This window comes from Carcharodon carcharias, chromosome 2 (genome assembly GCF_017639515.1).
Source record: "Carcharodon carcharias isolate sCarCar2 chromosome 2, sCarCar2.pri, whole genome shotgun sequence".
Lineage (NCBI taxonomy): Eukaryota > Metazoa > Chordata > Chondrichthyes > Lamniformes > Lamnidae > Carcharodon > Carcharodon carcharias.
Window position 1 is genome coordinate 3,668,369 of NC_054468.1, and position 23,498 is coordinate 3,691,866.

General features: G+C 45.6%; 1 protein-coding gene across 3 annotated transcripts in view; it reads right to left on the bottom strand.

Moving 5' to 3' along the window:
* Positions 1 to 23,498, bottom strand: part of LOC121292992 (LIM domain containing preferred translocation partner in lipoma) — a 525,780-nt gene that overhangs the window by 186,296 nt on the left and 315,986 nt on the right. For all 3 annotated transcript variants that reach the window (XM_041215543.1, XM_041215524.1, XM_041215533.1), the window contains exon 5: positions 5,320 to 5,436. In XM_041215543.1, the coding sequence (XP_041071477.1) occupies positions 5,320 to 5,436 (117 nt within the window). The remainder of the gene's footprint in view (positions 1 to 5,319; positions 5,437 to 23,498) is intronic.

Genomic DNA, 23,498 nt, shown 5'->3' on the forward strand with positions numbered 1-23,498 from the left:
TACTGACCCTCCCACAGTGTAGCACTCCCTCAGTACTGACACTCCCACAGTACAGCACTCCCTCAGTACTGACACTCCCTCAGTACTGACCCTCTGACAGTGCAGCACTCCTTCAGTACTGACCCTCTGACAGTGCAGCACTCCCTCAGTACTGACCCTCCCACAGTGTAGCACTCCCTCAGTACTGACACTCCCACAGTGCAGCACTCCCTCAATACTGACACTCTGACAGTGCAGCACTCCCTCAGTACTGACCTTCTGACAGTGCAGCACTCCCTCAGTACGAACCCTCTGACAGTGCAGCACTCCCTCAATACGACCCCTCTGTGTGTCAGCCTTGAATTTGTGCTGTAGCCTCTGAAGTGAAATTTGAGTCCAACATCTTCCGAATTGGAGATCAGGGTGACCTAGTTAACAATTGCTGATTCTGTTCCTCTCACCCTGAGTGATAATCTGGTGAATAATCGGCCCCAGCAAAAGCCAACAGGTTTTCATTCCCTGAAATCAACAGAAGATGAATACCTACCCCAAGAAGGATTTTTTTTTTGCATTCAGGGGATGTGGGCTTCGATGGCTGGGCCAGCATTTACTGCCCCTCATTAGTTGCTCTTGAGAAGGTGGTGGTGAGCTGCCTGAGAGATGCAGAGTGTTTCTCAGCCGGCACAAACAGGATGTGACCTCTTTCTGTGCCACAAACCGTCTACGATTGGATGATTTTCCCACATTTTCAAATTTAGTTTGAGTGAGCAACAGACAGAAGTCACAGCATCAAGACAACACCTGCAGCTGCTGTTAATGTAGATTAGGGGGCAGGATTTCCACTAGCAACACATTAGAGATGGAAAGACAGATTGAATGATTAAGCTGAAATTAATGTTACTGACACTCACTAACAGACAGCCAGGTTTTGCTGATTCGATCCCAGGATTCATCTTTGGAGATGGGGAATTGCACCAAGGTTGCAATTTGCAAAAAAGAGGACTGGCTGAAATTGACCCACGAACAGAGTAAGTGAGAACAGTCGGCGGGGAGGTGGGTGGAGGAGGGTGGGGGGGGCGTTGGTGGTGGTAATGTCATTTGACGAGTGATCCAGATGCGCAGGCAAATCTGCTGTGGTCATGGGTTCGAATAGCAGCGGGTGGAATTTATCTTTTTTTAAAGTTTGGAATTGTAAGCCAGTCTTATTAATATGGTGACCATGAAACTATCATCAAATGTCATAAAATCCCATCTCAAATCTGTCATCTTAACCCAGTCTGGCCGACACGTGACTTCAGGTGCACAGAAATGTGGTTGACATTGAAATGGCCAAGCAAGCCACTCAATTCAAAGGGCAATTAGGGACGGGCAACAAATGCTGGCCTTGCCAGTGATGCCCACGTCCCGTTACAGAATGAATAAAGAGTCACAGCAGCAACAGGATTGCTCCAAAGATCTTTCAATCTGACAGCACAGGTGGAGGCTGATCCCATTCCCTCAGGCCAAGGCAGGACTAGCCAGACCCCTAACCAAGCTGTTTTACACTGGCATCTACCCGATAAATTGAAAATTTCCCAGGTGCCTCCACAGGAGTCAGGGCAAATCCCACCCGGTCACTTACAGCCCCATCAGTGCACTCTTGATCATCAGCAAAGTGATGGAAGGGATCATCAACAGTGCTATCAAGCAGCACTTATATAGCAATAACCTACTCACTGATGCTCAGTCTGGGTTCCACCAGGGCCACTCAGCTCCTAACCTCATTACAGACTTGGTCCAAAGGTGGACTAAAGAGGTCAAGTGAGAGTGACTACCCTTAATAATAAGTCTGTATTTGACCAAGTGTGGCATCAAGGAGCCCCAGCAAAACTGGAGTCAATGGGGAATCAGGCGGAAGCTCTCCATTGGTTGGAGTCATACCCAGCAGAAAGGAAGATGGTTGTGGTTGTTGGAGGTCAATCATTTCAGCTCCAGAACATTACAGCAGGAGTTCCTCAGGGTAGTGTTCTAGGCCCAACCATCTTCAGCTGCTTCATCAATGACCTTCCTTCCATCATAAGGTCAGAAGTGGGGATGTTCATTGATCATTGCACAATGTTCAGCACCATTCGTGACTCCTCAGATACTGAAACAGCCCTTGTCCAAATGCAGCAAGACCTGATCAATATTCAGGCCACAAATGTGGCAGAAAATGACCAAAGTCTACCAGAGAGAATCCAATCATGCCCCTTGACATTCAATGGTATTACCATTGCTGAATTCCGATCTAAATACAACCTGGAAGTCACAAATGACCAGAAACTGAACTGGACCAGCCATATAAATACTGTGGTTACAAGAGCAGGGCAGAGGCTAGGAAGTGTGCAACGAGCAACTCACTTCCTGACTCCTCAAAGCTTGTCCACCATCTAGAAGGCACAAGTCAGGTGTGTGATGGAATACTCTCCACTTGCCTGAATGAGTACAGCTCCCACAACACTCAAGAAGCTTGACACCATCCAGGACAAAGCAGCCCACTTGATTGGCAACCCACCCACAGACATTCACTCCCTCCACCACTGACGCACAGTAGCAGCAGCGTGTACCACCTACAAGAAGCACTGCAGCAATTCACCAAGGCTCCTTAGACAGCACCTTCCAAACTCACGACCACCACCATCTAGAAAGACAAGGGCAGCAGACACATGGGTACACCACCACTTACAAGTTCCTCTTCAAGCCACTCACAATCTGATGTGGAACTATATCACCGTTCCTTCACTGTCACTGGGTCAAAGCCCTGGAACTCCCTCCCTAACTGTGGGTGTACCTACACCACATGGACTGCAGAGGTTCAAGATGGTGGCTCACCACCACCTTCGCATTGGCAATTAGGGATGGACAATAAATGCCGGCCCAGCCAGCGATGTCCACATCCCACGGAAGAATTTTTAAAATGACCATGTGAATGGTGCACACCTTGCTGTCATGTTTCTTATAACCAGCAGAGCGGGAGACAGGCTGCTTGGGACAGCTCGAGAGAAAGTCAGGGTGTAGAAAGGCATTTGACCAGGGCCGGGTGGGGTTTAAATGATCTCCTAGCCACCATTGGAAAATCTCAATCCTGTAACACAGGTTTGTTAGAGTGGCATCGACTCTCATCGCACAGTGTGCCCTTATTTTTGTCGAGGTATTCAGCAGTCACTCACCTTCAGTAGTAAATTCCAGAAACAGCAAATGTCAACGGGGGTGTGGAATGTGGGCCTTCCCACTAATTCCATGTGGAATGTGGGCCTTCCCACTCATTCCATGACTCTATAGACTCCAGGTCCCCCCAATATCTGGTGAAATGGGATGTTCCCCCTTCCACCCAGTAGCACCTATTGGAAAGGGCACACGTGGGGATATTGAACAAGGAGCTACAGCAGGTTCACTGCCATGTTACACCCACTTTAATGACCCACTTAACATTCCATTCTGCCCAGCCCACTCCAGACAAGCTGTGGACACTCAAATGAAGAATGATGATAAGCAGGAGATTCCAGAGGACACAGGATGTGGTGAGCATGAGAGAGGCCGAAATGTTACTGTGGAAACAATCTACGATATTTCTCTCATTTTGTTAGCAAAATGGTTACAATTTTCTGTTCAGTAAAATTTTTTAATGACCACAGAGGCAACTGCTTATCAGTAAGTTGAAGGGTTGTGACGAGAATTGTAACGAGCGCAGTAAAGCTGAGGCATTGACTCACTCCAGAAAACACTGCTGTGATAAATAGCTAGCACGCTTCCTACTCAAATAGAGCAGAATTGTTTCTGTTACCACCCCTGGTTACCTGGAGACCACACACATCAGGGTAAAGACAGAAAAGATTTTAGCAATCACCACTCACTGAGTGAAGAGGCCACTCAGATTATTAAATGCTTGAAAACACAGTAGGAGGTAAATGTCCTAATAAAATGTTTAATTAGCTGAACCATAGCCAGAATAATCTAGCAACATTTTAAAGTGGCATCTTTAAAACACTGAACACACAGTAAAATTCTCTCTTCAAATATTTGATCAGTTTAATCAAGTAATTTCCAACCATTACCAGACTTACTCCGTCATTCATCCTACAATCAGGTGCAATATTAATTTCCGACCACACAGTAAATTATCACCTCAGCACTCAGGACGTTTACTCTGTATCTAACACCGTGCTGTACCTGCCCTGGGAGTGTTTGATGGGGACAGTGTAGAAGGAACTTTACTCTGTATCTAACCCCATGCTGTACCTGCCCTGGGAGTGTTTGATGGGTACAATGTAGAGGGAGCTTTACTCTGTATCTAACCCCGTGCTGTACCTGTCCTGGGAGTGTTTGATGGGGACAGTGTAGAGGGAGCTTTACTCTGTATCTAACCCCGTGCTGTACCTGTCCTGGGAGCGTTTGATGGGGACGGTGTAGAGGGAGCTTTACTCTGTATCTAACCCTGTGCTGTACCTGTCCTGGGAGTGTTTGATGGGGACAGTGTGGAGGGAACTTTACTCCGTATCTAACCCCGTGTTGTACCTCCCCTGGGAGTGTTTGATGGGGACAATGTAGATGGAGTTTCACTCTGTATCAAACTTGCGCACCAGATGCTCAATCTGCTTCTTTATTAGTTGGGCTATTAACCTGACACTAAGTTATTTACAAGGTTTACCTAATGTGAACTGATGCAGTTCCACATAAGAGTTGATTCAACACCCAAAGTCAATTATCCAGGTGACCATTATCATCTCGTCTCACACATGGAACATAAGTGTTGGGAACATGTGGGTAACACCCTGGCACAATGGGCTGCCTTTTGTGTTGTACAATTCTCTAAGAATGAGCAGGGATGAAATAGTGGAGGCTGCTGGAATCTACAGGCCTGCTGGAGTCAACATCTTCAAGCAAAGCTATGTGAAAACTGGCCATGAACCCTGTATCCAATTCCAGCATGTTTCCCACATTGCCACTGAAATCAGTTGGAGAGATGTTTTTAGGAAAAGGGAATGTTCTCGTCTTCTGGATTAGGTGCTGCAATCATTCACCCACACTCCTCTTTAATGAACCTGCTCCCTGGGTTGCTTCTAGCTCAGGGTTGTGAAGCTGGGTGTTCATCAAACCCTCTACCTCAGCCGAATCCTATTTGACTCTTGAAGAGATAGTTATTGATGTGTGGGGAAGGTGTCCTGGAGAACTCCCTGATCATATCTGATGCCTGCATGGTTTCAATTAAAGACAATGAATTAATGTCAGTGCATCATGTCTGATCGCACAAAGGCATTTGTTACCTGATTAGATACCGATCTTCACCAATGGACTAAACAACTATGATGACACATTCCTTACCTGTCGAGGACGAGGCTGATAGGGTGAGCTGCTCTCCAGATCAGCTAAGATGCTGGTCAATGAGTCAATCTCTGCATCCAGACTTGATCGCCTTTCATCCAGGCTCTTCTTACCTGTCTGAGAATGGGAGAGCACCAGTCAGCTTGGGATCAACAACTTTCCTGATTCATATGAACATACGAACAAGGAGCAGGAAGAGGCCATTCAGCCCCTCGAGCCTAGCTCTGCCATTTAATAAGATCATGGCTGATCTGATAATAACCTCAAATCTGCATCCCGCCTACCCCTGATAACCTATCACCCCCTTGCTTACCAAGAATCTATCCACCTCTCCCTTCAAAATATTCAGACTCTGTTTGCACCACCTTTTCAGGGAGAGAGTTCCAAAGACTCACAAGAGAAATAATTCCACCTCCACTCTGTTTTAAATGGGTGACCCCTTTTTAAATAGTAAACTCTAGTTCTAGATTTTCCCACAAGAGGAAACATCCTCCCCACATCCACCCTGTCAAGACCCCTCAGGATCTTATATGTTTCAATCAAGTTGCCTGTTACTCTCCTAAATTCCAGTAGATACAAGCCTAACCTGTCCAACCTTTCCTCATAAGGCAACCCACTCATTCCTGGTATTAGTCTGGTAAACCTTCTCTGAGCTGCTTCTAGTGCATTTACACCCTTCCTTAAATATGGAGACCAATATTGTACACAGTACAGATGTGGTCTCACTAGTGCACTATATAACTGAAGCATAACCTCCCTACTTTTGTATTCAATTCCCCTCACAGTAAATGATAACATTCTATTAGCTTTCCTAATTACCTGCTGTACCCACATATTAACCTTTTGCGATTCATGCACTAGGACATCCGGATCCCTCTGCAGTTTAGAGCTCTGTAATCTCTTCTTATTATGCTTCACTTTTATTCTTCCTGCCAAAATGGACAATTTCACATTTTCCCATGTTATTCTCCATTTGCCAGATCTTTGCCCCCTCACTTAACTTATCTATGATTTTTTAGTCTCCTTATGTCCCCTTCCCAACTTACTTTCCTACCGATCTTGTGTCATCAGCAAATTTGGAAGCCATCCCTTCATCCAAGTCATTTATATAAATTGTAAACAGTTGAGGTCCCAGCACTGATCCCTGTGGCACACCACTCGTTATATCTTGCCAACATGAAAAAGGCCCATTTATGCCTACTCTCTGCTTCCTGTTAGCCAGCCAATCTTCTAACCATGCCAATATGTTACCCTCTATACCATGAGCTTTTACTTTCTGCAACAAGCTTTGATGTGACACTTTACCAAATGCCTTCTGGAAATCTAAGTACAGTACATCCACCGGTTCCCCTTCATCCACAGCACATGTTTCTTCCTCAAAGAGCTCCAGTGAGTTGGTTAAACATGATTTCCCTTTCACGAAACCATGTTGACTTTGCCTGATTACCTTGAACTTATCCAAGTGCTCTGCTATAGCTTCATTAATAATAGCTCATAACATTTTCCCTATGACAGATGTTAAGCTAACTGGCCTGTACTTTCCCATTTTCTGTCTCCCTTTTTGAACAATGGAGTTACATTTGCTATCTTCCAATCTAATGGGACATTCCCCAAATCTAGGGAGTTTAGGAAAATTAAGATCACTAAGACCCTCTTTAAAAGACTACCGCTTTTCAGACCCTAGGATGAAATCCATCAGGACCCGGGCACTTGTCAGCCCACAGCTCCATCAATTTATTCAGTACCCCTTCTCTGCTGATTGTAATTGTCCTGAGTTCCTCCCTTCTATCTCCTGACTTATAGCTGCTTCTGGGATGTTACTTGTATCCTCTATAGAGAAGGCTGATGCAAAATATCTGTTCAATTCATCTGCCATTTCCTTGTTTTCCATTAACAATTCTGCAGACTCACTTTCTATAGGATCAACGCTCACTTGGTTAACTTTTCTTTTTAAAATATTTATAGAAACTCTTACTATCTGTCTTTATATTTCTGGCTAGTTTTCTCTCACGCTCTAATTTTTCCCTCCTTATTAACCTTTTAGTCATCCTTTGCTGTTCCTTATCTTCTATCCAATTTCTGGCCTTCCCCCTACCTTTGCATAATTATATGCTTTTTAATTCTGATACTATCTTTAACCTTTCTAGTTAGCCACAGATTCTTTGTCTGTCCCCTGAACTTTTTCTCACTCGTTGGAATGTATCTATTCTGTGCATTCTGAAATATCCCCTTAAATGTTTGCCACTGCATCTCGATTGACCTATCCCTTAACCTCATTTGCCAATTCACTTTAGCCAGCTCTGCTTTCATGCCCTCACAATTGCCCTTATTTAGGTTTAAAAACATCGGCCATAATTTTACATGTGCCCGACACACCCGAGTGTAATATGATGCGTGATGACTTTGGGTGTGAGTCCTGACATCATCGCAAGATATTTTGTTCAGTGGGCGCGTGCCGGAGTCACTGCCGATGATTGAATGGGCCTATTAAGGCCATTAAGAAGCTAATTAAAGTCAAATTAACACTGCCCGGCCAACCTTACAGTGGACGGGCAGGCGAAAAGGCCAAGCGGCCTTTACATATTTTAGGAAACCTCATCCACGAACGGGATGAGGTTTCCTAAAGCAAACAAACATTAACAGAAAACTTTATATTTGAATTAAAAACATCTCCCGGCTCATGTGAAAGAGTTACAAGAGGGGACATGTTTTTAAAATCTTTTACTGTCTTTAATAATTTTTTAATAAAAAGTGCTTCAGTCTCACCAGGCCCGATCTCCCTCCTCGCCCCGCTTGCACAGGTAGCGCTCAGCACTGCCATTCGCTATCTGTGCAAGGTGGGCCTTAACTGGCCCGTCCGTGTGAAATCGTGGAGCGGAGCCGATCGCGGGCTTCCCAAACATCCTCCGCCCACTTCCGCTGAGACCACCCGATGAGGGAAAAATTCTGGCCATAGTCTCAGACCCACTCCTCTCTCCCTCAAACTGAATGTAAAATTCCATCATATTATGGTCATTGCTACCTAGGGGTGCCTTCACTGTGAGATCATTAATTAATCCCATCTTGTTGCCCAATACCAGGGTCTAGTTTAGCCTTCTCTCTGGTTGGTTCCAGAATGTGCTGTTCTAAGAAACTATCCCCAAAATATTCGATGAACTCGTCTAGGCTGCCTTTGCCCATCCGACTTTTTTCCAGTCGATATGTAAATTAAAATCTTCTACGATTATCACTGTGCTTTTCTAAAAACCTCCCATTTTCTCTTCCTTAATGCTCCATCTTACCATGTGGCTACTATCAAGAGGCCTGTACACGACTCATACAAGTGACTTCTTGTTGCCCAGCTGATCACGCCTGCGCGCCCACCTAAAAATCCTGCTCCCCTGTGTTTTGTGCGCACAATATAGCAATTCATCAAAAAGCAATCCTCCTAGACAATGCTTATGAGATTCCCAGGCACGTGTACACCCTATAATCCTGAGCACTGAGATATAATTCGCTTTTCTGATCTGGTTACAAGCAGTTAACACCCCAGCTGGATCTGTGAACATACCAAATCTCAAAATAATGTTTCCTCCTTATACCAATTTTTAGGCAATTTTTAAAAGGGCAGCTTAAAGATGTAAATAAATACGGGAACTGAAAGCTGAACTGGTCCGTGTTCTGTGCGGTGTGGGGGGAGGGGCAAGTCACCCGACGCAGTGAACTGGCACAATCATCAACCACAGCAAATAAGAATGTGATGCAAAACTTAAAATAAATCCAAGCAACACAGGGCACAAGACAGTAAAAGTGCTGCAATGCTTCAGTTGACGTTCTTTTGGGTCTTCGAAAACACAAAGACACACACGTCCAACCCTCTTCCCCTTGCACAATTCAAAGGACTCCACTAATAAATCAAATAAGAGTGAACACTGAAAAAGGTTATATCATAAATTATGAAAAGTGAGGGGGAGAGTGGGATTAGACTGGGTGGGATATTAAATGGTGTGGGGAGTGAGGGGACAGTGGGATTAGACTGGGTGGGATGTTAAAGGGTGCGGGGAGTGAGGAGACAGTGGGATTAGACTGGGTGGGATATTAAACAATGTGGGGAGTGAAGGGGAGAGTGGGATTAGACTGGGTGGGTTATTAAAGGGTGTGGGGAGTGTGGGGGAGAGTGGGATTAGACTGGGTGGGATATTAAAGGGTGCAGGGAGTGGGGGGGAGAGTGGGATTAGACTGGGTGGGGTATTAAAGGGTGTGGGGAGTGGGGGGGAGAGTGGGATTAGACTGGGTGGGATATTAAAGGGTGTGGGGAGTGAAGGGGAGAGCGGGATTAGACTGGGTGGGATATTAAAGGGTGCGGGGAGTGAGGGGGAGAGTGGGATTAGACTGGGTGGGATATTAAAGGGTGCGGGGAGTGAAGGGGAGAGTGGGATTAGACTGGGTGGGATATTAAACGGCGCAGGGAGTGAGGGGGAGAGTGGGATTAGACTGGGTGGGATATTAAACGGCGCAGGGAGTGAGGGGGAGAGTGGGATTAGACTGGGTGGGATATTAAAGGGTGCGGGGAGTGAGGGGGAGAGTGGGATTAGACTGGGTGGGATATTAAAGGGTGTGGGGAGTGAAGGGGAGAGTGGGATTAGACTGGGTGGGATATTAAAGGGTGCGGGGAGTGAGGGGGAGAGTGGGATTAGACTGGGTGGGATATTAAAGGGTGCGGGGAGTGAGGGGTGAGAGTGGGATTAGACTGGGTGGGATATTAAAGGGTGCAGGGAGTGAAGGGGAGAGTGGGATTAGACTGGGTGGGATATTAAAGGGTGCAGGGAGTGAGGGGGAGAGTGGGATTAGACTGGGTGAGATATTAAAGGGTGTGGGGAGTGAAGGGGAGAGTGGGATTAGACTGGGTGGGATATTAAACGGCGCAGGGAGTGAGGGGGAGAGTGGGATTAGACTGGGTGGGATATTAAACGGCGCAGGGAGTGAGGGGGAGAGTGGGATTAGACTGGGTGGGATATTAAAGGGTGCGGGGAGTGAGGGGGAGAGTGGGATTAGACTGGGTGGGATATTAAAGGGTGTGGGGAGTGAAGGGGAGAGTGGGATTAGACTGGGTGGGATATTAAAGGGTGCGGGGAGTGAGGGGGAGAGTGGGATTAGACTGGGTGGGATATTAAAGGGTGCGGGGAGTGAGGGGTGAGAGTGGGATTAGACTGGGTGGGATATTAAAGGGTGCAGGGAGTGAAGGGGAGAGTGGGATTAGACTGGGTGGGATATTAAAGGGTGCAGGGAGTGAGGGGGAGAGTGGGATTAGACTGGGTGAGATATTAAAGGGTGTGGGGAGTGAAGGGGAGAGTGGGATTAGACTGGGTGGGATATTAAAGGGTGCGGGGAGTGAGGGGGAGAGTGGGATTAGACTGGGTGGGATATTAAACGGCGCAGGGAGTGAGGGGGAGAGTGGGATTAGACTGGGTGGGATATTAAAGATTGCGGGGAGTGAGGGGGAGAGTGGGATTAGACTGGGTGGGGTATTAAAGGGTGCGGGGAGTGAGGAGGAGAGTGGGATGAGACTGGGTGGGATAGTAAAGGGTGCAGGGAGTGAGGGGGAGAGTGGGATTAGACTGGGTGGGATATTAAAGATTGCGGGGAGTGAGGGGGAGAGTGGGATTAGACTGGGTGGGATATTAAAGGGTGCGGGGAGTGAGGAGGAGAGTGGGATGAGACTGGGTGGATTTTACACCAGCAGTAGGTGAGTAGGCAGGAAAACTTGTAAAATCCAGCCGGTGACCCTGTCGCTACCTCCCCACCAGCACCAGGCCTGTCTGAAATTTTATAGAGGTGGTGTGGCAGTCATTGGGTGGCGCATCCACCCCTGGGCGTATTGTGGCCTTTAATTAGCTGCTTAACAGCCTCTCCCTGCCCCGGCAGTATTTCACCATAGCAGGAGGAGACCATGCTCAAAAACTGGCGGGTTCGGCTGGGCCGGCTGGAGTTGGGGAAGTGGTGGTTGTCAGGGGGGGGGGGCCGGGGTGGGGGTGTGGGGGGGTGTGGTAGCATGGGGGGAACGAGCCTCCTTTGCTGGGCCCTGTGCCCCTTGGAGGCATCTTCCCCAAGGTCATACTTCTCGCTTTACCCTCCCCCCTCCCTTTCAAACCTCTCTTCCCTCACCAGCCTCCCCAGGGCCTACCAGCTTGGCTCTGGAGAAACCCCTGACTTGCCTCTGGGCTACTCTTCATGGGGACTGGTTGTAGTCCCAGCCGGGGCCACTGCCCTTGCCTGGCACTGCTGAACCCTACAGAGCTTCCAGACATCCGACTAGCCGGCAACACTCTAACCCGGGCCTTCCTCCTGAGATCAAGGGTGGGGTGGGGAGCTCTTGCATTAATGCAATTAACAACCCTCCCAGTGTTAAACTGCTGCAGGACAGCCATTAGGGTTACGGACAGGCTACCCACTGACTGTTTAGCTGGGTCACAGGGATTCCAGCCACATGATTATTTTCATAAAACTGAAATCTTAGGTGCAGAAAATGGCATAAAGCAAATTCAAATTGTCTGGCTTCACTTCCTGCCGAATGTGCTCGGAGTCTGTGCCATATGGACCCACGGAACAGTTACATTGCTTTTTATTCATTTAGGGAATGTGGGCCTCGCTGGCTGGGCCCAGTATTTATTGCCCATCCCTAGTTGCCCTTGAGCAGGTGCTGGTGAGCTGCCTTCTTGAACCGCTGCAGTCCATGTGGTGTAGGTACACCCACAGTGCTGTTAGCATTGAAAGCAAAACTTTCAGACAGCTCTTAAAATCAGAAGTAAGACCTTTTCTGAGGTGATCTGTTAAATACTTGAAGCCTGATCAGGAGTGGATAGATTTGGTGAATGGGAAGGTCAGTGTTGCACTCACACATGACAAGGGCATCACAGTGAATGGTAACTGAGGGACAATGTGGGACAGTACAGGAGGGAGCCATTCGATTGGATGTAAACATCATGTCCTCATGGCAACATTTAACTGCAGGATCACGATCCTTGTGTGGCTGCTGCAGGGACAGAAAGCAGAGCTTTATCCTGCAGCAGACTGGACTAGGGCTAGTGTCCAGTGTGAAGTGTCCCTGGCTGTGCTCCACTGTGACACCCCAGTGAGTTTCTGGAGCATTCTAAGGTATCAGATAAATGTCAGACAGCTTTTCTGAGTAGGTAGGTTTGTCCTGAAAAAATCCTTGCAGCTGAGACTTATGGGGCTAAGGTAAGGTTAGTTACACGCAATTTTAAAATGTGACTGTGTGACACAGATGTTAGAGTGGACTCAGACTGGAATGATCTTTTCCCCCCTTTTAGGCCACACCTTCATGGGAATGCAAATCAATCAACATAAAAGCTGAGTTTCTGCAGGGTGATACTTTTCAGACAAACGTGTTTCTGAAAGAGCCCAAAGAGGCAACAGATGCAAAAGTAAAACTATGGGAATGTCTATAAGGTCTGAATGATGCTTCCAGGCTGTGGGTATCTTTTGGTGACACCTCTTTTGTTGAAAATAGGTTGGTTCAACTAAAAGCAGATTCCGCAATGAATTATTGATATCTGAAAGCAAAAATTTCAGACAACCTCATGATGCATGTTGATGATTTCTTATGTGAAATTTGAGAAATGTGTTATTAATAAGATTAGAGCAGAATTTAAAGTTCGCAGTCAGGCTATGAGGTGTTTAAATATAAAGGTTTATATATTAAAAAGAGTTAGTCTGGAAAACTTTAAATCGTTAATTTTATTTAGGGAGTGTTGGTCCCAACTTGGTTAATCATTCTAGCTCTAGAAAGATGATGTTAAATCTAAAGAAGAGACAAAACAATTGTGAAGTTTGACTGGTCAGTTGAACTGGTTGTGCACTCAGGCTAGACCAGATGCTCGTTTTGACATGTTGGAGTTAAGTATGACGATAAAACGCCCTAAAGTAGGGAATGATTTAAGGACAAAATAAAACATTAAAAAATAAATCTGGATAAATGCGTACATACATTTCCATCCTTGGGTAAGCCAAAGGACATAAAACTAGTCATTGCTACGGATTTTTTAAAAATTCATTCACAGGATGTGGGTGTCGATGGCTGGACCAGCATTTATTGCCCATCCCTAATTGCCCTTGAGAAGGTGGTGGTGAGCTGCCTTCTTGAACTGCTGCAGTCCATGTGGTGTAGGTACACCCACAGTGCTGTTAGGGAGGGAGTTCTAGTATTTTGACCCAGCGACAGTGAAGGAACGGCGATATATTTCCAGGTCAGGATGGTGAGTGACTTGGAGGGGAACTTCCAGGTGGTGGTGTTCACATCTATCTGCTGCTCTTGTTCTTCTAGGTGGTAGTGGTTGTGGGTTTGGAAGGTGTTGATGAAGGAGCCTTGGTGAGTTTCTGCAGTGCATGTTACAGATGGTACACACTGCTGCTACTGTGCGTCAGTGGTGGGGAGGGAGTGAATGTTTAGGTGGTGGAAGGGGTGCCAATCAAGGAGGCTGCTTTGTCCTGGATGGTGTCGAGCTAGTGTACTTGTTGTTCTAGCGGAAAAGCATGTTTATTACAGATGTCACTTAAGATGTTTATCAAATAGAATCTCATATCCACTGCCTCCAGAAGAGCCAATGTTTCAGCAGCCAGAGTACTTTGAACAACCCTTTTTATTTTGTTAGCTTTTGAGTCTATAAGGACAACCTTTCCCATTTTCACACATAAGAAACATAATAAAACCAGTTGCGCCCGAATACCCATCAGGAAGATTAGCATATGTAGCATCAAGGCTGCATTTGACCGAGTGTGGCATCAAGGAACCTGAGCCAAACTGGAGTCAATGGGAATCAGGGGGAAAACTCTCCACTGGTTGGGGTAATACCTAGCACAAAGGAAGATGGTTGTGGTTGTTGGAGGTCAGTCATCTCAGCTCCAGGACATCACTACAGAAGTTCCTCAGGGTAGTGTCTTCGGCCCAACCATCTTCAGCTGCTTCATCAATGACCTTCCTTCCATCATAAGGTCAGAAGTGGGGATGGTCGCTGATGATTGCACAATGTTCAGCACCATTTGCAACTCCTCAGATACTGAAGCAGTCCATGTCCAAATGCAGCAAGACCAGGACAATATCCAGGCTTGGGCTGACAAGTGTCAGGCGATGGCCATCTCCAACAAAAGAGAATTCAACCATCGCCCCTTGACATTTAATGGCATTACCATCACTGAATTCTCCACTATCAACATCCTGGGGTTACATTGACCAGAAACTGAACTGCACTAGCCATATAAATACTGTGGCTATAATAGCAGGTCAGAGGTGACAAGTAACTCACTTCCTGACTCCCCAAAGCTTGTCCACCATCTACAAGGCACAAGTCAGAAATGTGGTAGAATACACTCCACTTGGCTGGATGCTTGCAGCTCCCACAACACTCAAGATGCTTGACACCATCCTGGACAAAGCAGCCCACTTGATTGGTGCCCCATCCAGAAACATTCACTCCCTCCACCACTGACACATAGCAGCAGAAATGTGTACCATCTACAAGATGCACTGCAGGAATTCACCAAGGCTCCTTAGACAGCATCTTCCAAACTCACAACCACTACCACCTAGAAGGACAAGGGCAGCAGATACATGGGAACACCACCACCTGGAAGTTCCCCTCCAAGTCACTCACCATCCTGACTTAGAAATATATTGCCATTCCTTCACTGTCGCTGGGTCAAAATCCTGGAACTCCCTTCCTAACAGCACTGTGGGTGTACCTACACCACATGGACTGCAGCGGTTCAAGAAGGCAGCTCACCACCACCTTCTCAAGGGCAACTAGGGATGGGCAATAAATGCTGGCCCAGCCAGCGATGCCCACATCTTGTGAATGATTTTTTAAAAAATCAGTAGCAACGACTAGTTTCATGTCCTTTGGCTTACCCAAGGATGGAAATGTATGCATGCATTTATCCAGATTTATTTTTTTAAATGATTTATTTTGTCCTAAAATTCTCTACTTTAGGGTGTTTTATCATCATACAAAACGAGCATCTGGTCTAGCCTGAGTGCACAACCAGTTCAACTGACCAATCAAACTTCACAATTGTTTTGTCTCTTCTTTAGATTTAACATCATCTTTCTAGAGCTAGAATGATTAACCAAGTTGGGACCAACACTCCCTAAATAAAATTAATGATTTAAAGTTTTCCAGACTAACTCTTTTTAATATATAAACCTTTATATTTAAACACCTCATAGCCTGACTGCGAACTTTAAATTCTGCTCTAATCTTATTAATAACACATTTCTCAAATTTCACATAAGAAATCATCAACATGCATCATGAGGTTGTCTGAAATTTTTGCTTTCAGATATCAATAATTTATTGCGGAATCTGCTTTTAGTTGAACCAACCTATTTTCAACAAAAGAAGTGTCACCAAAAGATACCCACAGCCTGGAAGCATCATTCAGACCTTATAGACATTCCCATCATGACTTGGAAATATATTGCTATTCCTTAACTGTTGCTGGATCAAAATCCTGGAACTCCCTCCCTAACAGCACTGTGGGTGTACCTGCAAAAAGGCAGCTCAGCACCATCTTCTCAAGAGCAATTAGGGATGGGCAATAAATGCTGGTCTAGCCAGTAACAGGTCCCATGGAAGAATAAAAATAACATGGACGCATGCTAGATTAAAGTATTGGCACCTTCTGGATGATCACATTGTCCGAGTCAAAGATCCAAGTGAGGTCTGTATCACTCAACCCATGCGGGGGGGTTGATGCCTGCTGGACAGATCATTGACTTGTTTGGTCGGTGATGGACATCCACTTAGCACCAAGACAATGCAAGGCCCAAAGGCCCAATGTCTCAGCCCTAAAGCAGTCTGGCCAAAGGGAGGAATACCAAGTATAGCTCACAACCAGTCTGGAAAATGTTCACACATCCGACTGAATTCCAGAACAGTGAAGTCAGCTGTACTGTGGTCTCTTGTGTCGAGACCATTGGGATCGGGCGTCGTCGTCACCAGGTCTGGTTTGATTAAATCTATGCTGAAATATGTGACCTCCTGGAACAAAATCGAGTAGCCTTCACTGCCTGGCAGAACAACCCAAGGTCACAAGTGAAGAAGGCAGCTTTCCAACAGCTAAAGGCTGATGGCCAAAGACAAATCCGGAGGATAAAGGGCATGTGGTTGGGAGAGAAAGCCTAAGAAAATCAACAATATGCTGATCATCATGACATGTGGAGCTTTTCTGAAGCCACCAGGGACATCAATAGATCATTGTCAAATGGACAAAATCCCCTTCACTTACAGGATGGTGTTTCTCTTCTTAACATTGACAATGCCATCTGTCAATGCTGGAAAGAATATTTTCAACAACTCCTCAAACATGAATCACAGTGGCAGCCAATACTCTCTAGGCTGTCCCCCAGTATCCTGTGGTGAACTACCATCGATGGGAGAGTTGCAACAAGCAATCAAACAGATGAAAAACAACAATGTCTGTGGCTCCGATGTACCAACTGAGGTCTTCAAAGCTGGTGGGCTTTAACTCACATCAAGACTCCATGCATTTATCCTACAGGTTTAGGAGAAGAAAGAGCTCTAGGAATGTGATAAATGTAACTATCTACAAGAAGGGAGATGGGTTATGCTGTATAAATTATCGAGATATTTCCCTCTTGTCCACTGCAGGGAAAATCCTGACACAGATTCTCCCGAATCACCTACTTCCTGTGGTTGAGGAAATTCTCCCAGGGACACATTGTGGCTTTAGATCTTCCAGAGAAACCTTCAACATGGTCTTTGTTGCCAGATAGATCCAAGAAAAATGTTGAGAAGAACACAAGGAACTCCTCATTGCATTCAGTTCATCGACCTGACCAAAGACTTTGACTCAGTGGATCAGGAGGCTCTGTGGATTGTGCTTTGTGGATTTTGGATGTCCAAGAAACTTCATCACAATCCTGCAATGGCTTCATGATGATATGACTGTAACTGTCTTGAGTGGGGGATCTGAAACAGACACCTTCAAAATTCGGAATGGGGTCAAGCAAGGCTGTGTGATAGCCCCCATGCTATTTACAATCCACCTGACAGTGGCTATTCACCTCATCAAAGACCAACTTCCCTCAAGTGTCAGTATTACTTACCCCCTCGATGGAAAACTCTTTAACCTCGGCTGTCTCCGTGCCAAACTAAACTGACCACCATACATATACATGATCTACGTTTTGTGGGTGACTGCAGTGTCGTTCCCACTCCGCACCAGATTTGCAACTCACTCTAGATTTGCATTCATCAACTTTGCATACTAGAAACTTGGCCTCTCCATGAATGTTGCCAAAACAGAAATCATATATCAACCCATACCTGGTCAGCCGAATATTCCACCTCCCATATATGTTGAAGGAGAGATTCTGGAATATCCTGATAACTGGGGAAGATTGTCGAACAAATGTTAGTGTCCTCCACAAGCCGTCAGGCAAAACTCCTGCAAAATCAACTTCAATGGACTGGGTACTGTCTGAATGGCAGAATAACATCCTGTTTTCTCAACTCTCAAATGGCCAACATTGCAGGGAGGTAAAAAAAAAACGCTTTGAAGCTCTGAAGCTCTCCTTGAAGCATGGCAGCAGTGACATTAATGTCTGGGAGGAGTTTGTTACCAATCACTCACAATGGTGACAACTTGACCATCAAGCTGCATCACATTTTGAGTCAAAATGTCTTAATGAGGGAGAGTGGCAGCAGGGAAGCAAATCCAACACTCCGGATTCCACTACATCATGAGACGTCCTACCCCTTGTTCCCAAAGATCTGCGAGTCAAGAATCGGCCTGTTCGGTCATGTGAAGACAGATAGCAGAAACTCACCTGAGAATACATATCTTCAACTCGAGAGACAGCTGACGATAACAATGAAAATGGATCATATACCGTTGAATTTTATTACATATATATATATAACCATCTCTATTACTATGAATTCTATGTAGATAATCATTTATTGTGCAATAATGTACACTCCACAAAAAGTGTGAGAAAAGGTTACAGATTGATCTTGCTAGTTTGAAACAAATGCTGGAGAGAAAGGACATCTCTAAAATTAAATGGGAAGATTCCAGCCATCAACTGCCTGGTTGTTTTACAAAATGAATTGTACATATGAAGAAACTGTTCAGGGTTCTAAAGGAGGGATGTCTCGCAGTATAACACTTTGCACTGTATATAGAAGTCTTCAATTTTTTGTAAATAATTTTGGTTGTAAATAGGAATTCTAATATTTTTATTGTATTTAGGAGAAGGGAATCTGTTAATTGTATATTAATTATATATTAATAGGATGTTATGTTATCACAGAATCACACAGTGCAGAAGAGGCCCTTCGGCCCATCGAGTCTGCACCAACATGTGAGAAACACCTGACCTACCTACCTAATCCCATTTACCAGCACTTGGCCCATAGCCTTGAATGTTATGATGTGCCAAGTGCTCATCCAGGTACTTTTTAAAGGATGTGAGGCAACCCGCCTCCACCACCCTCCCAGGCAGCACATTCCAGACCGTCACCACCCTCTGGGTGAAAAAGTTTTTCCTCACATCCCCCCTAAACCTCCTGCCCCTCACCTTGAACTTATGTCCCCTCGTGACTGACCCTTCAACTAAGAGGAGCAGCTGCTCCCTATCCACCCTGTCCATGCCCCTCATAATCTTGTACACCTCGATCAGGTCGCCCCTCAGTCTTCTCTGCTTCAACGAAAACAACCCAAGTCTATCCAACCTCTCTTCATAACTTAAATGTTTCATCCCAGGCAACATCCTGGTGAATCTCCTCTGCACCCCATCCGGTGCAATCACATCCTTCCTATAAAGTGGTGACCAGAACTGCACACAGTACTCCAGTTGTGGCCTCACCAAGGTTCTATACAACTCCAACATGACCTCCCTACTTTTGTAATCTATGCCTCGACTGATGAAGGCAAGTATCCCATATGCCTGTTAATTGTATTGAGCTGGCAGGTAGTAAATGGAAGCTCATTTGTGCTCTATATGCGTATATACATATTTATATATAGGGACAAGCTGAAAGAGGGTTTATTTGTTGAAGGTACACGATAGGTAAATTTATGTCTCTGTAAATAAGAGTGAACGAAGACTAGACTCCAATGTTCTGCCCTTCACATGCAGGCTATCCGGCCTTTGACAATTCCCACCATAACTCTCAGAGTTCTTGGTCAATTCATTATCTTGGCATCATCATGCACCTCGACACTGCTCATATTCTCAAATCACAGTGTCAGAAAGCTGATGTTGTTGGCTTTGCAGCGGTGTCCTGACCGCATTCTACTCACAACTGAATCAGCAACACCAGGATTCATTTTACCTGTAACTTTATTAACTGGCCTTAAAACAGGCCAGACCTTGATTCCTTGTGGCTGAGCTGAATTCCTGCCCAGATACCAGAGTTGGAAGGCCGAGGGTACAGTCTGTGCCTCCTTGTGATTTTTTTTAGTGTTTGGGCTGGGTAGGAAGGTTCTAATGAATGAAAGCGACAGTATGACAACTGGAATGGAACCAAAAATAAGCCTTTGATGTTCAGATGAGGTAGATTGATTAAGCAAGGGGCAAGGTGGGAACAAGCCAATTTAATCCTCTATCTTTGCAGCTACAAGACCTTCAGACAGAAAGAGCAAAGGCAAATGTAGCCAAACAACTCGAAAAGAGAATTCTGGTGCCAGTTTACTAAAAGGCATCTTATGAGGTGAAACAACAGAAATGAAAACTTGTGGATTAAGTACAACAGCAACAGTTCTGATGAGGGGTCACTGACCTGAAAGAGGCTGGGTTTTATGGCCCTGTATTTTCAGCAGGAGAGGGCAGGTGAAATATGGTGGGTGACTAGTCCACCATATTCCTGCCCACCCCTCACCTGGTCCCCATAAAATGGTGGGCGGGTGGGTACTGAAATTAAACAAACGATTAATGGGCAATTGAACTTGTTAGCGAGCCAACTGACCCAAATATTACACTGCCCATGCTGTAAAACAGTCGGCTTGGGCAGGTGAGCGGGAGTGAGAAGGCTGTTTTTAAAAAAATGTTGGAAGTAGGGGCATGGGTTCATCATTTGGGTGTGCCCTGTGCGCAATGGAGACACCCAAACCAACATGCAACCTTTCCCACTTTGTTCCTTCTCCCTGGTCTCCAAAAACCTGACAGTCCCATCCCCCTTGCCGCTCTCCCTAGGCTCCCTGATCTCTCACCTTCATAAGCCCGGGACGTACCTGGGTCCAGACGCCATTGCTGTTGTCACCCGGCAATCTCCTGGCAGTCCCAGCAATGCCCATCGCTCAGCTCTGCTGCTGCTGGGACTGCCAGGGCTGCTGGTCAGTCAGATTGGCCGGCAACTCTCAAGGGTGGGACTTGTTTCTGCTGAGAGGTGGCAGTCCCACTTCCTGCTTGTTTAGCCCAATGGCAGCATGTCATCGCTGCTGGGCGGAGCTTTGTTTAAGCCGGTTGGCTGGCGCCTGACTTTAGCAACAGGAAGGCAACCAATATGCCCCCCTCCCCACGCTGTGAAATTCAGCCCATTAACTCTGTTTCTCTCTCCACAATGCTGCCTGGCCTGCTGATTATTTCCAGCATTTTCTGTTTTTATTTCAGATTTCCAGCCTCTGCAATATTTTGGTTTTGTGCAGCAACAATAATTGGCAGTTATAAAGCTCCTTTAACATAATAAAAGTCCCAAGACACTTCACAGAGGCGCAATCAAACCAACACTGACACCAAGCCACTGAAGTAGAGGCAGCCAAACGTTTGGTCAAAGAGGTTGGTTTTAAGGAGCGCCTTAAATGAGAAGAAAGAGGTAGAGACATTTTGGGCAGAAATACCAGAGCTTAGGGCCCAGGCAGCTGAAGGCACAGCTGTTAATGGCAGAGTGAAGGAAATGGGGATGTGACCAGAGTCAGAATTGGAGGAGCGCAGAAATCTTGGGAGGGTTGCGGTGCTAGAGGAGGTTATAGAGGTAGTGAGGGGCAAGACCATGGTAAGGTACTAGGCTATTTACTCTGTGTCAGTAACATCTCTCCCAGCATTAAGATATTGGCAGAAACTATCCATCCCTTTCTCCCTCCTATGTTTTGCCCAAAACATTAAAGATTAGGATTTTGCAGAATAAACAAAGAGTTGGGGAAGCTGGGACACTGCAGCTGTGTCCAATGATATAGAGCTTGTCTCGGTTACAAACCTGACCAGACAGCCATAACCTTTCAGTGTGCAGGCTTTTCCCATCCGGCTGCTGGTGATAAAGGTATTGGGCTTTCACAGATCCCTTTCCCCATCAGCGAAGCAGGTGCTTCACCATGTGACATGAAACCCATGTTACTGAATGTACTAAATGGTATGAGGAATACTTGATGCAATTAATATAGTTTGACAACAGCTGTGCTTAGAAGAAAGATTTCCACTTATCCAGCACCTTTCACACCCGCAGGATGTCCCAAAGTCAATGAAGAACTTTTTTGAAGTGTAGTCACATTTTCAACATCAGAAAGAGGGTGGACAGAGAGCAAGGGTTATGGTGAAAGGGTAGTTAGAACATCTGGTTGGAAGTGATAGACTTGATGTTTCTTTATTGCTTAAAAAATCCACAGTTCTAGGGTTTTACATTATGGACAATGAACCTGAATTAATGAAATCAACAACAGAATCAGGTGCAAAGAATGAAAACAGTAAGAGCTGGAAAAGGTGAGTGGAAAATGGAGAGTAAACAGTCAGTTACAGAGCGAGGTTCCATCTTAAACCACAGGCAGGTGCAGGATTGGGCCAGTGAGTCTGACATTGTACATTTCTGATTGCAATAACATTCCTAAATGAGAAAATCCAGAGGAACATAAAGGAAAGATACAAGAAAAAACGGTGACATGTTCAGGAGATGTGATCAGGAACAGAACTGAGATATCCCTGTCTCACAGACTAGGCTTCCTCTGCCCACAGGGAGCAGGGTCTTGCCCCAAAATCCAGTTTCTCCAGTTGCAGCCTTTGGCAAATTAAATGTTTTAAAAGCTCTACTCCCAATGATCAAGTTTCAAAGTGTTTCGTAGGAAATAATTTGGAGAAATTCACATCAATCATCCAATCAGTTCCACCTACAACTGACTCACCTAACACACTGATACAAGGAGCAATATACATCATTGAAAAACTCAACAGATCTCAATGCACCATCACTAGACCCTAATGCCATCATCATTGACCCCTAATGACATTATGTCCCTGCTTTTTAAAGACCAATGTCCATGGTTGAGGCGATGGATGGATTGGGGGAACTCAGTCCCATTGCTTGGTGATGTGCTGCATTCATGGGGACAGGGTACAGAATCTGAAACATTGATCCTCACCTTTCAAATCTTATCATTTTTGGAATGTGGGCATCACTGGCAAGGCCGGCACTTATTGCCCATCTGTAATTACCCTTGAGAAGGTGGTGGTGAGCTGCCATCTGGAACCCCTTCAGTCTGTCATGATGCACATACACCTACAATGCTGTTAGGGAGGGAGAATCTGGATTTTTTCCCCTCTGTGTCATAACATGGTGACAAGTACAAAGGGAAATAGGGATGATGGACTTCAGTTATGCAGAGAGACTGGAGAAGCTGGGACTTTTTTTGAGAAGTAGAGATTTGCTGTGCTATGGAAAGTGGAACTAATTGAATAACCCTTTCAATGATTCTGTATAACACCTTCTTATCCTCTAGAATTCGGTCAATGATTTACTTTCAAATTGTAACTACAGCTATTAGCAAGATAAAGGAAGGTCTATAGAAACCTCTAAAAGGCTGAACATTCCATTTGTTTCCAGCAAGGCAGTGACCCCTGAGCAATGGTCCCACAGGCATTTAGTGTTACGGGTGTCAGGGGATGCAGGCTCACATCCTGACTATTATGGTCAGGACCCACTGATACTTCACTGCTACACTGAAAAAGATGGAGAGAAGCAAAGCCAAAAGAAACCAAGACCAATCTGTGTGTTGGAAAAGCTGCTGGTGGACCAGGAGTTCGAAGTAAATCCTCTGTATAATTGATCAACTGTGCCTCGGGTTCTTTTAGGGAGTACAGTCTGATCCTGGACAAGCAGCTGAATATATATATAGCTGGGTAGTATACATAGGCTTCCGTCCCCTGGATTACACACAACTCCCTTTCAGTA